The 18,339-nt window shown below is 42.9% G+C and overlaps 1 protein-coding gene and 1 long non-coding RNA gene across 3 annotated transcripts in view; one reads left to right on the forward strand and one right to left on the reverse strand.

Annotated features, from left to right (window-relative positions):
• The window catches only part of LOC141554342 (uncharacterized), a 42,590-nt gene extending 30,847 nt beyond the window's left edge, over positions 1 to 11,743 (forward strand). The window contains exons 2-3 of one of the 2 annotated variants that reach the window (XR_012485840.1): positions 3,696 to 3,747; positions 11,660 to 11,743. This is a non-coding gene — a long non-coding RNA (uncharacterized LOC141554342). Of the gene's footprint in view, positions 1 to 3,695; positions 3,748 to 11,621 lie in introns of both variants that reach the window. The other variant, XR_012485841.1, reaches the window with a different exon arrangement.
• The window catches only part of CDH3 (cadherin 3), a 49,049-nt gene continuing 38,703 nt past the window's right edge, over positions 7,994 to 18,339 (reverse strand). The window contains 10 exon segments of the mRNA XM_074286129.1: positions 7,994 to 8,969; positions 10,862 to 11,008; positions 11,351 to 11,481; positions 11,952 to 12,056; positions 12,059 to 12,157; positions 13,025 to 13,249; positions 14,368 to 14,513; positions 15,644 to 15,888; positions 17,063 to 17,248; positions 18,190 to 18,318. Coding sequence (XP_074142230.1) covers positions 8,760 to 8,969; positions 10,862 to 11,008; positions 11,351 to 11,481; positions 11,952 to 12,056; positions 12,059 to 12,157; positions 13,025 to 13,249; positions 14,368 to 14,513; positions 15,644 to 15,888; positions 17,063 to 17,248; positions 18,190 to 18,318 — 1,623 coding nt within the window. The 3' untranslated portion in view covers positions 7,994 to 8,759.

An 18,339-nucleotide genomic window follows, 5' to 3' on the forward strand; every position in this document is an offset into this window, starting at 1 on the left:
GCAGATTGGAATGGTCAAATCAAGGGACCCAAATGTTTATATCCTTTAACCCCAAGATTTCACTACCAGGCATATGCATCAAGAAGTAAAAACAAAGTCCTCCAAATACACCAAAATAAAGAGCTGCATTTTTTGTGGATCTAAGAAATGGAAACAAAGTAGTGCCCATTATTTGAGAAATTGTGGTATATGAATGTAACAGAATACTATTGTATTATAAAAAAAGAATGTGATATATGAAAAGCAATAACTGATGCAAAATTAAAACAGTATACAAAATATCAACATAAATGAAAAGAACAACCACCACAAAACAATACAAATGAATGTTACCAAAAAGAAACATGAGACGAGCCTCTCCCCTACTACTTTGCAGAAGCCACAGAATCAAAAGTATAGAATTCTACTTTTTTTTTTTTTTTAATTTTTCAACACATATTGATGGGTTTTGTTGGCTATATTTTTCTTTTAAAAAATTCCTTTTGCTGTATGTCATGGCTCTGGGGAGAGGGGGATAGATATAGAGAAAATTTAAGGAGTGTAAAAAACAAAGTTTATTAAAAATAAAATTGATGGAAAATAATAATAACAAAGAAAATTGTCTTAGGGACATGATTATCAGTTTCCATGGTTCCACCTACCAAATACCTATATAAAAATTCCCTTCAAGCACCACAGCATCATCTCCCATATGCTCCTCTCATTTCCCTCTTTTTATCCCAATCGTCCAGTATACAACCTAATGTGTAATAAATGCTAAATGAATGCCTTTTCATTCATTGGTTCACTTACAGACTGCTGCTTACACACACCCTTTCTCCTCCCATCAATTATCTTTAAATCATCTCCAACACAACTCCCCTGCTTATATGCTAGACTCATCTGTGTGCTAGATGGGGAGTCATAGGAGATAAAGCTGGAAAGATGGGGTGGTACCAGATTGGGGGGTACATGCCAGTTTAGGCAGGAGTCACTGGTAGAGACTGATCCTCCAATTCTAGTCTGGTCAATTCTATGGGGAGCTTCCAAACTGAATAGATCTGATAGTGGGGAGGAAGTATTCTAGGTTTTATTTAAGTCCAGAGTTAGAGGACCACTTGAAGAGGGTGGGGCTTCAGGTCAGATGGTGAATAAAGGCTTGCCTAATTGCCTAAAGGGGACTGGGACACTCAGGAGGTTTGAATTTGGTTTCTCTAGACCTGCCTCTATCTCTCAATACCTGTAGTACTTTGGGTGTAATTAATGTTTCTGGCTTTATTTCCTCATCTACAAAATTAAAAGGTTGGACTAAGATCCATTCTATCCAGAAATAGAGCATTTATTAAGCACTTACTAAGTCTTAATTCTAGCATTTTCTCTCTGCCAAGACATGCAGGAGTTAGAGCACTGGGCCTGAAGTTAAGACCTGAGTTCAAATATGGCTTCAGATACTTATTAGTGATGTAACCCCAGGTAAATAACCATTTAACCTAACAGGTTTCAGTTTCCCTTTCCATAAAATGGGGTTGTTGTCATGTATGAGATAGTAATTGCAAAACACTTGGCAAAAATAAAAAATAAACACTTATAGTTCCTAGCATATAGTAGGCATTATATAAATGTTAATTATTATTATTATTATTTACCCTGTAAATATTTCTTTGCATGTTTTCTCCCCCATAAGGCTTGTAAACTCTTTGAGGGCAAAGACTGTCTGTCTTTTGCCTCTTTTGGTATCCTCAGCTTCTAACTCAGTCATTAGAACACATATTAATAAAAGGGTTTATTACTGATCTGGATAATAGAGATAGTCTCTTTCCTCAAGGAGTTTTCCTTATAAATAGGGAAGGCTACATTTAAAGGTGGGCTAGGGAAGGAGGAATTTAGTGAGGGAAGCTTGTGTAGAGATTAATTATCTAGTTCAATTTCCTCATTTTGTCACTGAGGAAACTGAGAGTAATCACCAAGTACTGATTGATTAACAGTCAGAATTCTAATCCAGGTCCTCTGACTATAACTTAGCAGTGAAATTATTATACACCCCATTATTCTGCCGGTCTTACTGAGGAGAAAATGTAGGCAGTGACTTGCCCAGGATCACAATATCATTCTAGGTCACACAGATGGTATATGTCTCCAGGCCTAACCCTCTGTCCCCTACTGTAGAAGTTTGGAATACCCAGCCCAGATGGAAACTTAATAATAATATCAACAATGACAATACCTCCCACCATTTCAATAGCACATATTATGTGTCAGACACTAATATTGTGCAATTTTGGGACTATTTGATAAAAACTGCTGGGAAAATGAAAACAGTATGGTTAAAAACTAGGTATAAACTAATAATTTACATAGGATTTACATGAACTGATGTAAAGTGAGCAGAATCAGGAGAACACTGTACACGGTAACAGCGATGTTATGCGATGATAAACTTTCCATGACTTAGCTCTTCTCAGCAATACAATGATCCAAGATAATTCCAAAGGATTCATGATGAAACATATCCATCTCCACAGAAAGAACTGATTGAAGTGTACTTTTTTCTTCTTTTTTTTTTCTTGTATTTTTTTCTGGTCTGTTTTCTTTCACAACATGACTAAAATAGAAATACATTTTTACATGACTGCACATGTACAAACTATATCACATTGTTGACCATCTCAGGGCAGTAGGAGGGGAGAAAGAAGGAGAATGTGAACTAAAAAAAAAAATTTAAAGGAATTTAAAATTTGTTTTTATATATATTTGGGAATAAATAATAATTATTATTACTTTTAAAATACTTTACAAATATTGTCTCATTTGATTCTCACAAGAACTTTAGAAGTAGGTGCTATTATTTTCCCCCTCTTACAGATGAGAAAACATAGGCAGAGATTAAATAATTTGCCCATGGTCACAAAGCTAGTATATGTGACACCGTATGTCAGTAGAGATCACACAGCTAGCATGTGCCTCCAGGCCCCCCATCCTCTATGCCACCAGATGATCATTTGCAGTATCTATACTACCTATTTACAAGCATGTCTACCACAGGTCAGAAGATGTGTAGGTTATCTTTAAAATGGTATCAAAGATCCAGGACTAGAATTGGGAGCTCTTCCTCTAACCAGTAACTGTCTGGGAAAGGAGTGAGTCCTATAACTTCTTCCACAAGTACCCCAAATCCTGGACTGCCTGCCAGTCTCACCCTACTTCTTTCCTGAAGGAGGTATAGCTGCAGGTCTCCACACGCCTAGGTTGCTAGGTTTGAGTTTCAGAAGCCAGATTCGAACATAAACAAGAGGAAAGGGATCAGATTTCACAACCTCTGAACTGGGGCAGAGGTTGCAGAATTCTCAAGCCTAGAAGACTCTAGATTGATTCTGGGGGCCTCCATTGGGAGCCCCGTGAACAACTACTGATGCTGATGGGGGATGGGGAGAGGGGCAGAGAGAATTTTTAATTTATATACTGTGTTCTCCCCTTTCCTTTTCCCTTCTCCTGAGAGAAGCCATGAGGTGAAAAGTGGGCAAATCCTTCCCTCTAAGCCTTGATGTTTTATTTGCAAAATGAAGATGCAAGAGGAGGGATCTGAAACTTTTTGTGATTTAGGCTGCTCTCGGACCCCTTCTCAGGGTGATATTAAAGATAATATAAATTGAAGAAAATACTAAATTTCATTTGGAAGCTGTAAAATAAATTAAAAAAAATATATACTTTCCTTCTAGGAACATTGAAGTTGACATTGAGGACTTCCTGAAACCTGTCCATGGACACCAGGTGAGGATCATCTCCAGCTTTCACATGCAGGGATCCTTTGTCCTTGAGCATTTAAATGGGTGCTGCTACAGGGAGCTGCTCTCTGCTGCTCTCTACTGGTCAGACCAAGGGATAGCTTGTCAGCTCTTTTAAATAAAAATAACTAAGTACTTATTGGCTTGCCAGACTTTGTACTTAGTTTTGGGGGGAAAGAGAAGAAGGCCTTGGATGCTGAAATGTTTTTGAACCTAAATGAACATGAAGAAAGTTGTAGAAATTTCTCACAGAAAAGCTCTTTTTGGGAAGTGAGTCTAGGAATGAGAAAGAGGAACACATTAGAAGGTGGGGCAGGTAGGGAGGCATTGCTTCCCCCCCCCCCCCCTTTTGTTTTTAAACTAGGTTGGAGCGAATTAAGCCTCTTGGTTGGTTGTTAAATGGAGGAAGTTTCTGAAATCAGGAAATAAAAAGAAGAATGGGGGTGGAGTTTTCCCATTGTCTAGAATTTCTACATATCGGGCCATCATATGTCCATAAAGGTAGAAAAACCTGTACTTTGGAACACTGTGGATGCAAATCCTTTGGGAGAGAAAGCAGCAAGAAAAAATGTTTTCCCAGTGATTATCACCCTAATGGGCCCCGTCCTAGGCCATTCAAGTACAATACTTGGCTCATTGTGGTGGGTGGGGCATGAGGTGGGGTGGATCCCTTCTTAAGAGTATGCACCAATCCTCAGAGCGAAAATCCTATTTTCTAGGTCCCTTTCCCTATGGCCCAAATACAGTGTGCCACCAAAAGCTTTATTAAGGCCAATTTTTGAATGTATTGCTAAATAGGTTTGTTCTTCAGGGAAGGGAAAACATTTCCCATCTCTCACAAAGGTGATGGGGTGTAGAATGTTGCTTTACCCTAATGGCTGTGGCTTTTACATAACTCTCTATTTCAAGGGAGGGTTGGGATGGATTTATTGGAAAGTGACTGTTTTATTTCCCCAAAAGCATTCATAAAATTGAATGACTTTTTTTTTTTTTAAAGTAGGGTTGCTCAACATTTTTATGGAAATGTTTTGCATAACTTCATATGTGCCTTCTCAATGGGGGGGGGAGAGAGAAGAAAGCAGAGAATCTGGAACTCAAAGTTTTAAAAACAAATGTAAAAATTATTTTATATGTAAGTGGGAAAAATATTAAATTAAAAAAATAGAGCTGCTCAGTGATAAACATTTTATAAGACCCAACTCCTATACAACTTTTGATCTGAAATCCATTGTGTGGGAGTTTCAGCGCATTTGGTGGGACAGCCATATATTCTGGATCTGACTCCTACATGATGAAACCTGTGCAGGTCAGCACCTTCTCTGCAATTTATACAGAAGAGGCCTGAGATGTTAAATGACTTACCCAATGTCACAAAGCCAGTAAGTAGCAGAGACATAATCCCAGGTCTTTGAGGCCAGCCCCTTATTATTCAGTCATTTTCAGTCATGTCCAACTCTTCATGATCCCATTTGAGGTTTTCTTGGCAGAGATACTGGAGTGTTTAACCATTTTCTTCTCCAGCTCATTTTACAGATGAGGAAACTGAGGCAAGCAAGATGAAGGGACTTGCACAAAGTCACACAGTTAGTACTTGTCTGAGGCTGGATGAGAACTCAGAAAGATGACTATTTATTTCTTAACTTTATCCACTTCACTACCTAGCAGCCACAATGACATGTAGGAATGACAAGGCAAGTGGCCCAAGTAGTAATGGTGACTGTAATAGCATTCAATTGCAATTCTCCATGTTACAGCAAGTATTCCATTTTTCTATCTATAACACATGGCAATTTTTTCAGCATGAAAATTACCTTTCATGACATTGTCCCCAAATTTCCCCCACCCTCCTTTCTGCCTTAATCCTGAGGGAACTCTCACCCTGGACAGATGGGGTCCATCAAGATATGTATATATTTTGATAAGGCAATTGGGGTTAAGTGACTTGCCCAGGATCACACAACTAGTAAGTGTTAAGTGTCTGAGACCTAAACTCAGGTCCTCCTGACTTCAGCACCAACACTCTATCCACTGAGCCACATAGCTGCCCCCATCAGGACACTTTTTAAAGTGTTCTGTGATCAAATTAGTTTAGAAAACAGAACTAAAATCACCCCTTTCTCCAACACACCTTCCCTTTGCATGTTGTGTATGGGTATGTAGACATATATTTAACTATCTATATATTTATTTGTTGTTCAGTTGTTTCAGTTGACCTGAGTTTTTGGGTTTGAGGTTTTCTTGGCAAAGATACTAGTTTGCCTTTTTTTTTTTTTTTTTTTTCAGTTCATTTTACAGATGAGGAAACTGAGGCTCAGTCCCAGCTTGGAAAGAACAGAGCTGGACCTCAAACACAGTTCTAGAAACAAACTACACTCAATCCCCTAGGTAGAAGGGAGAAGCTGCCTGAGATTCTCTTTCAGCCTCATTTCACAAAAGAAGGACTAGGCCTTCATAGCAGAGGTTGTGACTATCCTTAAAAAGTTCACAGATGAGCAAAATCTATGTTTTGAAGTCCCACAAAATCCAGTGCCCTTTCCTGGGTCCAGGGCGCTTCTGTATCTTTACATCAAAGCGCTGGGTCAAATCCCATCTAAAATATGTTTACTACAATGCCGAAAAAAAAAAAAAAAACAAAACTGGATTTGATTGAGCTGAATGTTTAGCACATTGAAGGCATTTACCAAATGCTTCCTGATTTGATTTTTAATCATTTCATCCTAGTTCCTTCTCAAAGCAATCTATAGAGAATCAAATTTGAGTCTGCTCTGCTCCCCACTCCCAAATACCCAGAGTGTCTGGAAGGCTGGAAGGCCAGCTTCAACCACAGCTGAGATACTCCTTATCTCCTCCAGACTTGGAACTCAAGTTACTGAGTGACAGTTTGTACAAGGGAAGATCGAGTTTCTTTCTTTGCTTGGGTTTGTAGAAAGGGGAGGGAAAAGCCCCAGATAAGGGGATGCAGGTGTGAAAAGACTGTGAAAAGGGCCAGGACTTTTGTTGTTGGGTGGCAGCCCCAGAAATCCTCAGAAAAGACATCTAATCCTTTCCTAATCTTATCAGAGGCCCAGGATGGGGGATTTCCAGGAGTGGAGTCTTACCAGGAACACCCTGGTACCAAGAGGCAGCCAGGTGGTAGAGTGGAAACTGGAAGACTATATTGGGGGAGGGATAAAGTGGGAGGGTAGCCCTAGATCCTCCTCTGATTAAAGGAGCCAGCACAATCCCCACAAAGGATGTTCCCATCCCCCTCTCATTGCAACAATTCCCATCCACCCTTTTAAAACTACACCAAAAACCCTTAAGTTAGTGAATTTCTGAGGTTCAGAGGCCTAGAAGTAAAAGGAGTAGCATGGACTTATTTAGACATTCACTAGCTGTGTGACCCTGAGCATGTCATTGAGTCTCAGTTTCTTTACCTATAGAAAAATTAATGATGTTTACGTCACAGAAGGGAGGTTTCACAAGAACCACATGTAGCCCAAGTGGTTCCGGGATGCTAAATAGGATTACCAAGGCAATAAGAAGCATCAGAATCAAGATGTGAATGTAGATCCTCTGAATCCAGAGTAATCCAGTAATCTTTCCTACTGTCCCATTCCTTATTGTAAGGATCAAATAAAATGATAAAAATACCATGAAAATCTATGTGAATATTAAACATGATCATGTTGAACAACCCCTCTGTTACTTTTATCAATTACTTAAAAGAAACCTAGAAAGGTTAAGGAATCTGGGTTTGAGTTTTGGCTAACCCATATTAACAAATCTCTTCGTTAGGCCACAGTTTCATTAACTGTAGAAGGAGAATAGAGGCAGCTAGGTGCTCAGTGGATAGAGAATTCAGAAAGTCCTGAATTCAAATTCAGCCTGAGACACTGGCTGTGTGATCCTGGGCAAGTCACTTTTTAGCCTCAGTTTGCTTAACCCATTGGAGCAGAAAATGGCAAACCATAAGGGTATCTTTGCTAGCAAACCCCCAAGAACAGTGTGGGCCACAAGGGTAACTCAACAGCTGCCAGAAGGGGGATAAGTAGGATTACTCAATTCCAGGGTTGTAGTGAGAAGTGCTACGTAAACATTTGTAAACAAAGCTTTGTAAACACTTGAGGGCTAGAGAAATCTCAGCCCTACAGAATAAAATCACTTGCTTAGTCTCTCACTTCCCCTTTCTACTTAGTCAGGAGAGAAAGAAGAGAGAAGTTCCCCTTAGAAAATGCTACTACTTCCTCCCATACTTTTGTTAAGTTTCTTTAATAAAAAGTTTTGGTATTATTTAACATGACACTTCGCCTACTTCACACACACATACACACATATATATTTAAAAAAAAAAAAAAAAAACAAACCACAAAAGTAATCTACCAGTATTCTATATTAAAAAAATGCTGTCATTGTCTTAGGAAAAAAAAAAAATAACAGAACAAAATAACCTCCAGTGGCCATTTGATGGAGATGATTTCATCATCTTCTGGGCTCCATCCTTTCCTCCAAATGCAGAAAGAAATGAACTAGAGATGGCCAGCCTCCCTCTGGCCAGTTTGGCTTCTGTCTCCAAACATAGGGCAGAAGAGAATGGAGAGATGATCTCTTGGAGAAGCAGCCATGGTACATGGCTAAGTGTTACTCTGAGCCTTCAGAGGTCTGGGTAAAAGGCCAGGAGGCAGCAATGGGCAGAGATTTATGAGCATGGATGGAGTCAGCATCGGGCAGGATGAGTGTTGATTATCTCCAGATTCAAAGAAGGATCCCAGCCCAATCTGCCATTTTTCTTTCCTTGGGAAGAGGCAGATCTGCTGCCTGGCTGTCCTAGGCCAAATTTCCATCAGATTCAGCAAGGTTTTTAAGTGAGAAAAGTGCTCACATTTAAGTCACTTTCTTGACAAATTCAGGAGGCTTGAAACAAGGAGTCACTTTATCTCTGAGGTACAGCGGGCTGCTCGGAGGAGCGGGGTCCGGAGAGCAAGAAACAAATTCTGTCCTGGGCATAAAGGCCCTCAGCTAGTCATCTTCCCCTCCGCCGTACATGTCGGCCAGCTTCTTAAATCGACTGCCCCACTCATTTAGATAGTCGTAATCCTGGTTCTGATCCGAGTTGGAAGATGTTAGGGAGCTCAGGGAGGCTGCGTCCGAACCGCTTCCTTCATAGTCAAACACCAGCAGGGAGTCGTAGGGGGGAGCTGTGGGGTCACTGTTGGCTGCTTTCAGGTTCTGCGGAACACAGAGCACCCAGGAAGTTACTGAGCCCAAGTCACAGATGTCTACGGTGGGCATAATTGAGGCAGCCTCTGCCTTTCACCATGCCCGGCAGAGCCACCCCCCCAAGGAGGGTCTGAGGGTTTAAAGCAGGAGGGACCCATTGCCTGGAGAATGGCTATGGAAACTGGGATCCCTCAGCGTGGAAAGCCTCCCCTCCCCTCCCCTCCCAACCACTCCTGGATGGATTGTGCCTAAGTTACCTAGAAAGTCAAACAGTAACCAAATGCAAATATGCTACATATGATATAATGTGTTATAACTTGATGATATAATAATAATTTAATATAACAATATTACATAATAGAATACATAACATCACATATGTATGTTTGTATGTGTGGAGGATGAGGGAGGGACAGACAGGTAGGTGGGGTAGGAGAGAGAGGGAGAAAAAGAGAGGAGGAGAGGAGGAGGGAGGGAAAGATACAGAGAGAAATAGAGACAGACATAGAGAGAGGGACACACACAGACAGGAGAGACATAGAGAGATACAGAGACAGAAAAACTAAGAGACACAGATAGAAAAACAGAGGGAGAGAGAGAGAGAGAGAGAGAGAGAGAGAGAGAGAGAGAGAGAGAGAGAGAGAGAGAGAGAAAGAGAGAGATTCTAACTCTCAGATAAAGAAGATAAGAGCCAGAGAAAAGAGACTTCCTTTAGTCAGTGAAGTAATAATAGGGAGCCCCATTAACACTTTTAGTTTGGGAGGAGCTGAATGTTCCATCTCCTATTACCTTCACATACAAATTCAAATGAAAGCTACTTTTACATTGAGGGTGACTGACAAAGCTTTTAAGCCTCCTTAAAGCCTAGTCTCAAATGACAGTTGTTGTTTCCCCCCACAGGTGTGTGTATAGTTGAGTTGGGGCTAGAGGATGTTACTGAGTAGAAAACAAGCTGAGTGAGATCCTGAGGCCAGTGGCGGCCCCTCAGAACAAGAGCCAGGGTTTTGGAGAAAAGGGCTGCCAACATTCCCATGGAGTCTCCTGCCTCCTTGTAGCATACAGGTTGTGAACTACTCCCTCTTTGAGGGTCAAGGGACCAGCCAGTTTCTCACCTTGACATCCTGGCTCCCTTCTGGCCCAGGTAACAAAGATTAGTCTCCAATTTACAAAAATTTGAAAAGTCAAAAATCCTATGGATGTAAAAGTGCCTCCAGTCACCTAGTCCCAAATGCCTCATTTTATAGATAAAGAAGCAGATCCAGAGAGGTCCAACATCACAGAGGTGGCAATGGCAGAAGCAGCATTCACACCCAAGTCTCTTAACTACAAATCTAAGGCTCTTTTCTTGGTGCCATGATGATGAGAGTCAATAGCAAAGGCAGATCAGAACTGAGGCATCTGGAGCTGTAACCCAAGACAGTCCCTTTGTGTATGTCTATCGTTGAATTTTTTCCTTCTTAACTGATCCATGATAGAACTGAAGCCAAAGGGCAGAAAATGTCTCCCCAAGCTGGCCAAGCAGCAAAGGATGCTGGGCTCTTTACTGTTTGACATATGGCCTCAGATATAGACCAGTCCTTGTAAAAGGGAAGGAGATGGTGCATGACAGGGGTAGAATGCTGTATACAATGATGGACTTGCTCAGTTTTGTTGAATTGTTCCCCTCCCCTTTCAAAATTTTTTTGTTATAAGGGATGATTCTCTCAGAGCGAAGGTGCGTGTGGGTAGGGGGAGTTGGAGACTGGGAGATGGATTAGAGAGATATAAAGATAACACACACATATATACATATATATGTATGTATATGTGTATATATATATACACATTTAAAGAAGAGAAACTGAAGACCCACATTCATCTGATGGACAATCTGGGGGAAATAGGGTAAATCCTTTCCTCACCTCAATGATGAAGTTGCCAATCTCATCTGGGTTGGCTGGGCGTGGCCGGTAGAAGGGGGGAGGGATGAAGGTGGGTACCACATCATTTCTGAGGATTACTTCAGGTCGGGCATCCAGGCCTCTATGAAGCTGAGTAATGTCATAGTCCTTTTGAGGAGGAAAGAGAGCATATGAATTAGGGGCCCAGCTTTGAATCTCAGACCTCCAAACCCTGCCACCTGTCTGTTTGGTTTATGTAGTGAAGCTCAGTCTGGGATTTCTGAAACCTTTGTTATATCTCCATCATATACGTGACAGAGAGGATCCTGGGATGAATGAAGACAGGTCAGAAAATTGGCTTGTGGGGTTAAGAGAGACCACAGGAAAGTTTTAACCACCTTTGAGTTAGATGGGGATCATTTCTACAGGACTAGCCAATGAATACAGGGTGACTGAGACAGGGAGGTTCCCTTCCCCAATCCCAACTCCCCAAACATCGGAATCCCCAACCTGGTCCTCTTCTCCGCCGCCTTCCTCTCCATAGTAGAATACGTTGTCCCGGGTGTCATCCTCGGGAAGCAGGAGGGGCTCCTTCAAGTTCCTCTTCCTTCTCACCAACAACAGGAGGGCAAGCAGCAGGACTGGAAAGGAGAGAGCATAGGGCTCAAATCCCATAAGGATAACAGTAATAGTAATAATAATGGCAGTTAACATTTACAAAACATTTATGGTGTGCCAGGTACTGTTCTAATCACTTTACACAATTTGGTCCTCCCAACAGTTCTGGGAGGTAGGTGCATTATCATCCCTATGTTACAGAAGAGGAAACAGACCAAGCAGAAATATTGGCAGTTAGAAGGCCAAATGACTCGCCCAGGAGCATACAGCCAACGCAAGTCAGAGGTAAGACATAAATTGAGGGTTCCCAGGTTCTGAGAGCTGCCTCATAATTAACTAATAACCTAGAACACCTAGAACAGAGCCTGGGATATAGTAGATGCTTAATAAATGCTTGTTGATTTTTTAAAAAAGCACAAAAATCATGCAAAAATCAATGATTTGGAAAGAGGATGTTCCTAGACTTTCAGAATTGCATATAGTAAGCACTCACTCAACAAGGCCAAAACAGCTCCCAGGACAGGCAGAACAAAGCCGCCCTTCCAGGCACTGGGACAGATGGAAACGTGGCCCTCACAGTCACACACTTTTGCCTGATCACAGTCAGCTGGTCTTTGTCATGGTTGTCATACAGAGTAAGATGGACTTCATAATCATCACTCTTCAGAAATTTCTTCAGTGACAAGGCAACAGCATCTCCTGTGGGGGAACATTGTGGATGTCTTAACGTGGATGAACAAGGCAATAAAACTCACAGTCTCAGATGTCTAAGCACAGAGTGTGGGAAGGAGAAACTGGGAAGAACAACCAGGATGGTGAGACACCTCAAAAACTTGTTGGAAGAGCTGGGGATGTTAGCCTGAGGTTGGACAGGGGGGACACTGGGAGGCAGAATCTCTGTTGTCTTCAAGTATCTAAAGAGTTGCTTTGTAGATGATAAACTATACTTGTTCTGCTTGGGCCCCAACGGGGAAGACTAGGAATGGTGAGTAGGGAACAATGAATTAATTTTAAAAATGAGGTAAATTTTTTTTTAAATGGTGGATCTTGCTTTGATAGCCAGAAAAATTCCTTCCCAATTAGATGAGTTATCTATAAACAAAGGAATGGGGCTACCTGGGGAGAAAAGGGGTTCTAGCTCCCTTGGGTTTTTCAAGCAAAAGCTGAATGGCCATTTGTCAAGGATGCCATGGAGGAGATTTTGTTCAGGTATAGATTGGACCAGATGGTCTCTGAAGTTCCCTTTAACTCCGAGACTTGGAGGTGGAGATGAGGAACATTTATGCAGCATTTCCTATTCACAATGCATCTTATAAGTATTCCCTCATCCCCTACTCATAAGACTCCTGTGAAGTAGGTAACAAAATTATGATTATTCTCCTTTTAAAGATGTAGACTCAAAAAGTCAGGGAATGAAGTAAAGAAAAATGGTGATATCTACTTTACAGGTGGAAGGAAAATACTTCATGTCGCTCTGCTCTGGGGGCCTAGGGAGCTCAGTACTGGTGATGGATGCGACCTCCCTGCAAACATCAAGGACAACAGCTCTATACTTTATTAAGTTACCTCTCTCATTCATTTCCGCATTCCAGTAAATATCAGAATCATGTGTGAGCTGGGCCCGGAAAGGGGTGGTATGGGGGGGCAGGTCCTTGTCCGTGATGTTTAGCACCTGGGGCATCGTGTTTTGGTTGCAGACGGTGATCTGGCGAGGCTCCGGGATGGGACCGTGGTCATTCACGTCCAGGAGAGTCAGCAGGAGGGTGCCGGTTCCAGTGGCAGGAGGGATTCCTGGTTACAATTACCCACACATATACATGAGTGACTTTTAATGGTGTTTTATGTCTGAGGGCCACTCTGGGATTAATTTCTGGGTTTGGGCCCTCACCACCAGGGATGCTTTTGTTAGTATTGACCTCTAGAAGAAGCTCTAAGAGAACGTCCGCATCCTTCCCATCCCTCCCCACCAATTACACTAGCATCTCTCAGTTCCTCAAATACTCTCTTTATCTTTACTCCAACACTTCCAAGGCCAGAACATAACCCTACCCAGGATGCCGAGATGACCAGTGAGGAGAGGACAATACCATGCTAATGTTAGCATGACCAAGTGTTAATGAGGGAAAGGAAAGGGGGAACCCCATTTCTCGGCACATAGATAATCCCATGAGGCGCAGTGTCCCCTGTAAAATGAATTTACAGGCCCGAAAACCTAGATTGAAATTTGGAAGTAAAGTTCAGTTAGAAAGACGCCAGGGCCAAAGGTGGCTGCTGGCGGGCAGGGACCCTTGCATGGCTGGAAGGATACCATGTGTTGGCTGGGAGGACTCCTGCAATGAGGGCAGTCCGGCTCACCTCTTTTATACCCAAAAGATGATGGGGAGTACCCCTAAGTTCTCGGTGGGCTTTTCAGTTAGCCCAGATCAGGTGAGGGCTGGGGGAAGCTGAGCTGATAGTGGGGCTGGGCTCGGATATTCAAAGGGTGCCTTTGACCAGGATTTGTGAATCAAGGTCAGCCATGGTTTGGGCAATTAGAAAGGAATCTTAAAGGGACCCCAAGCCTCATCAGTGCCACATGTCCATACCCACATAAGACCTTGGAATACAAGACCAAGGAAACCCTCAATAATCCTTTACTACAGTCATTTACGAATTGATATTAAATTGATCATTGGAAATTATTTACTGAGACAATAAGATACAATATAAGAGAAAGAGAGAGACAGAGACAGAGAGAGATAGAGAGAGATAGAGAAATAGGAAGCAAGATAGAGAGATAGGAAGTGAGAGACAGGGGGGTGGGGGTGGGGGGGGAGAGAGAGAGAGAGAGAGAGAGAGAGAGAGAGAGAGAGAGAGAGAGAGAGAGAGAGAGAGAGAGAGAATTCTGTTATATGGCTGGGAACTCTTACCATCATCAGTGGCCAAGACTATGACCTTGTAGGTGTTATTGATGACAAACATCTCATCTTCCCTGTCTAGGAGGCCCTTGGAGGTGATCTCTCCACTGTCTGGATGGATCATTAGCCACCCTGCAGGGTCACTCAGAATTTGATAGCTAGGAAATGAAAGCATAAAAATAGGTAAGAAACTATTCCTGGAGGGCAGCTCAGGCTATTTGGTTGTTTGAGAGTAAAGAAGGGAAAGGACCCTTAGCCATGTAGAAAAGAGACCAAAAGCCTTTTCAAATGTCAAGTCCTTCCCCAATCCTAGTAGCTCTATCTTACTTACCCCCAAGGTGAGGTGGGGGATGGCAGAAAAAAGCAAAATTACTTCAGGGATTTGGTTCAGCTCAATTCTATTCCCTTCAAGGAGCATTTATCCAGCACCAGAGCTAGGCTCTGTGTTAAGCTCTAGTGCATAAGCTCTATAAAGAAAGGCAAAAATAGTCCCTGCCCTCAGGGAGCTTATCATCTAATGGGTATCAAGCTCTAATTAAGCATTTACTAGGTACCAAACACTGAACTGGGGATACAAAAATGAATAGGCCCAACAATGGCAGCCTTCAGGGAAGGCTGGGGAAAGAAGGAACAAACAACATGCATAAATATAAGTAAATATAAAGTTCCATAGAGTAGACACAGACTCAGCCACAACTTTGGCACATATTAGCTGCGGGATCCTGGGCTAAGCTCCTGAATGTTCTCAGGCCATTCTCTGAAATTACCGGCAGAAAGAGTTTCGTGAACCAATCAAATCACAGCAGGGGAGAGCAAGGGGGGAAAATGACATTTTGGAGTGGGGAGGAAGGAAATGAGACAAGACCTCATATAGGATTTGAATCTTGCATAGACCTAGGGATTCCAAGAGGTAGAGATGACAAAAAAGGAATTGTGGTGAGGGGGAAAGGGGAACAGAGGGCACAGACTGTGCAAAGAGATGCAGAAGGAAATGAATGAATGAAAAAGCATTTTTAGGGCCTTTTGTACAGGAAACAACAAACAAGCCAGGTTGGCTAGAACATAATGTGTAAAAGGGGAGAAATGGGAAAGAAGCATGGAAAGAGAGGTTGGGCCAGGGTGTGAAGGGTTTTTAAATGCCAAACAGGGATGCTTTAGAACATCATATTCCCTTTCTCATCACAAGAAATGGGGTTATGTGTAGTCCAAGAACACGTGTTGTTCTAGGCGTACATCTCAGACAGAGTGGAAGCTGCTAGCTGCTGGGCAAAAGGTCGTTCTGAGATACCTGAGCTTCTGGTTTTGCTGTTTGTCAGGGTCCTGGGCAGCGTAGGTGCCGATTTTTTCCCCTATAGGCACACCCTCATGGACTTCCATCACTTTAGTGGGCGGGAGGAAGGCGGGTGCTTCATTCACATCCGTCACGTGCACCGTCACTGTGGCTGTGGACGTGGGCAGCTTCACCACGAACGGAGCCTCATTGGACACCACGACGTAAAGAATGAACTGGTTCTTGGTCTCGAAGTCCAAGCCCTGAAGGGAGAAACAAAAGGTCCTCATCCTGAGGGAGGTCCTCAGCCTGCCAGGACTTTGTGGAAGGGAATGAGATCATGACCAAGTACCCCCTTAGCAGCACTCTAAGGTTGGGAGGGAAGGGGAACAATTGCACCTTTGAGACTACTGGACCCTAGGGCCCCTGCTGATGCTCTTCCTTTGCTCCCTAAGACTCCTGTGATTCTCCCCAGAGATAATGCATATAAGGTCCTTACAGACCAGATGGAGAACAATAGTCCAGACTTTTTTTTTTGATTCAGCATTTATTAAGCACCCATTCTGTGTTGGGTACAGATTTGTAGCATTAGGAATCCAAGAGAAAAATGAAAGGAACCTTCATTTGAACAAACATATGAGCTGCTGAGGTTTTTAAAAATTTTATTTTTATATCACCTTTCTTTTCTATTATAAAAGTCTAAGAGGTTTTTTTTTTTAGAATAGATTTTTATTGATGTTTTTTGTTTTTACCTCTCCTATATTTTCCTTTTAATCCTCCTTTCTCCTCCTTCCAGAGAGCTATTCCTTAAACTAGATCTTTTAATATAGATGTATATTTATGTACATACACATATAAAAAAATTCAGGATAATTAATCAGTGCAGTAAAAAAATCTTACATTATTTTCAACATTCTAAACCCATAAGCCTTCACCTCCGAAAAGGAGAAAAGAGGGCAAATGTCTTCTCATTCTAGTCCAGAGGGGCAGCTAGGTGGCACAGTGGATAGAGCACCAGCCCTGAATTGAGGAGGACTCGAGTTCAAATCTGGTCTCAGACACTTAACACTTCCTAGCTGTGTGACCCTGGGCAAGTCACTTAACCCCAGCCTCAAAGGGGGGGGGGGAATGTGTGTGTCATTCTAGTCCAGAGTTTTGTTTTTATTTTTTTGATAAAACTATTGGGGTTACATGACTTGCCCAAGGTCACACAGCTATTAAGTATCAAGTAGCTGGGATCACATTTGCACCCAAGTCCTCTTAATTCCAGGGCTGGTGCTCTTTCCACTACACTATCTAGCTGCCCTGAGGGATTATTTTTTTTTAAAGTACCAGAAAAATATCCAGAAATCACATTCGTTGGTGAATGATCTGAGGATGCCTTCCCCTGGCTTTGTGTGACTTTTGGCCTTGGCTGCCGTGTACAGGTACGCTTACCTTCTTGGTCGTTAAGATGCCCTCGTTGTTCTCTGGGTCTGTAGTTATGGTGAAGTGACCCCCCTCATCTCCTTGTATGATCTGGTAAACTGCTCTCCATGCTGGTGTGTTGGGAGCATCCAGGTCTGTCACAGTCAACCTTTGAACTTCAACCCCAACCTTGTTCTCAGGCACCTCGGCTACATACTGTCAAAAGCAGAGTCAGAGAGTCTTAGGCCCATTCCCCCATTCTAAAGACGCCACTTCTTTTGCCCTGACTCCAATCTCTTGACTTGTTTCTCTGCCAAATCAGGAAGGAGCCACAAAAGGCCCGAATAACCAAGGGGATACCTCCTCTGGTAGAAGGGTCCAGATCATCAAGAGCCTCCCATAAAGTGGGAGAGTAACTGGTTCAGATCACCCAGAACGCCTGGGGTCCACACACCCAGATGGCGGGAGGTCATTGGTCCAGACCACCAAGAGCCTTCTGTGCCAGCGGTTGGGAGCTTGAGGCCTGCTCTCTGGTCAGCTGCAGGCTCTAGCTGAGGCCCAAGTACAAGACAAAAGGCTGGTGGTGGAGGGGTGGAGAATGAAGGCCTGGTATCCCCCTTGGCATTGGGAGCCACCTGGAGGCTCACAGGAATAGAAATGTAGGGAATCTTAGAAGTCATAAAGACCCGATCATTTATTTTAACGAGGGGACTGAGGCAGGGGTTAGGTGACTTGCCCAGTCACACAAATAGGAAAAATCCGAAGAAGGAAGGCCTTCCTGACTCCAAGCCCATCCAATGGATCCATGACTACATGCCACATTGTGGCCCAGGAGGAATCCAGCATAGGAGTCAAGAGCTCCAAGGACCTTGGCTCAGAAGTGGTAGCTAGGGGGGACTCTTAGAATTGACCTTAGAGGTCATTTAAGTCTGATCCTTCCCTTTACAAATGAGGAAAACGCAGCCCTGAGAGGCGGTAAGTAAGAGGTCTCACGGGGTTCAAATCCAGCTCTTAAGACCCCCGATTAAGGCTCTCTTCAGGAGACTACTCTGCATTGCCTGGGATGTTGACACAGTGATTGCAGAGGCATGCCCTAGAAGGGGCTGGTTTGGAGAATTTCAATCCCCCTCATCCTGGTGAGGAAGGAGGCATGTTACCTTTGGGGGATCAAACACAGGCGCATTATCGTTGGCGTCCGCAATCTCCACCACGGCTGATGCTGTGGTGGCGAGGCCTTCTCCTTCCATGTCTGCAGCCTGGATGGTCAGTGTGTACTCAGCCACCCTCTGTCAGGGGAGAAAAGGGAA

This window comes from Sminthopsis crassicaudata, chromosome 2 (genome assembly GCF_048593235.1).
Source record: "Sminthopsis crassicaudata isolate SCR6 chromosome 2, ASM4859323v1, whole genome shotgun sequence".
NCBI lineage: Eukaryota > Metazoa > Chordata > Mammalia > Dasyuromorphia > Dasyuridae > Sminthopsis > Sminthopsis crassicaudata.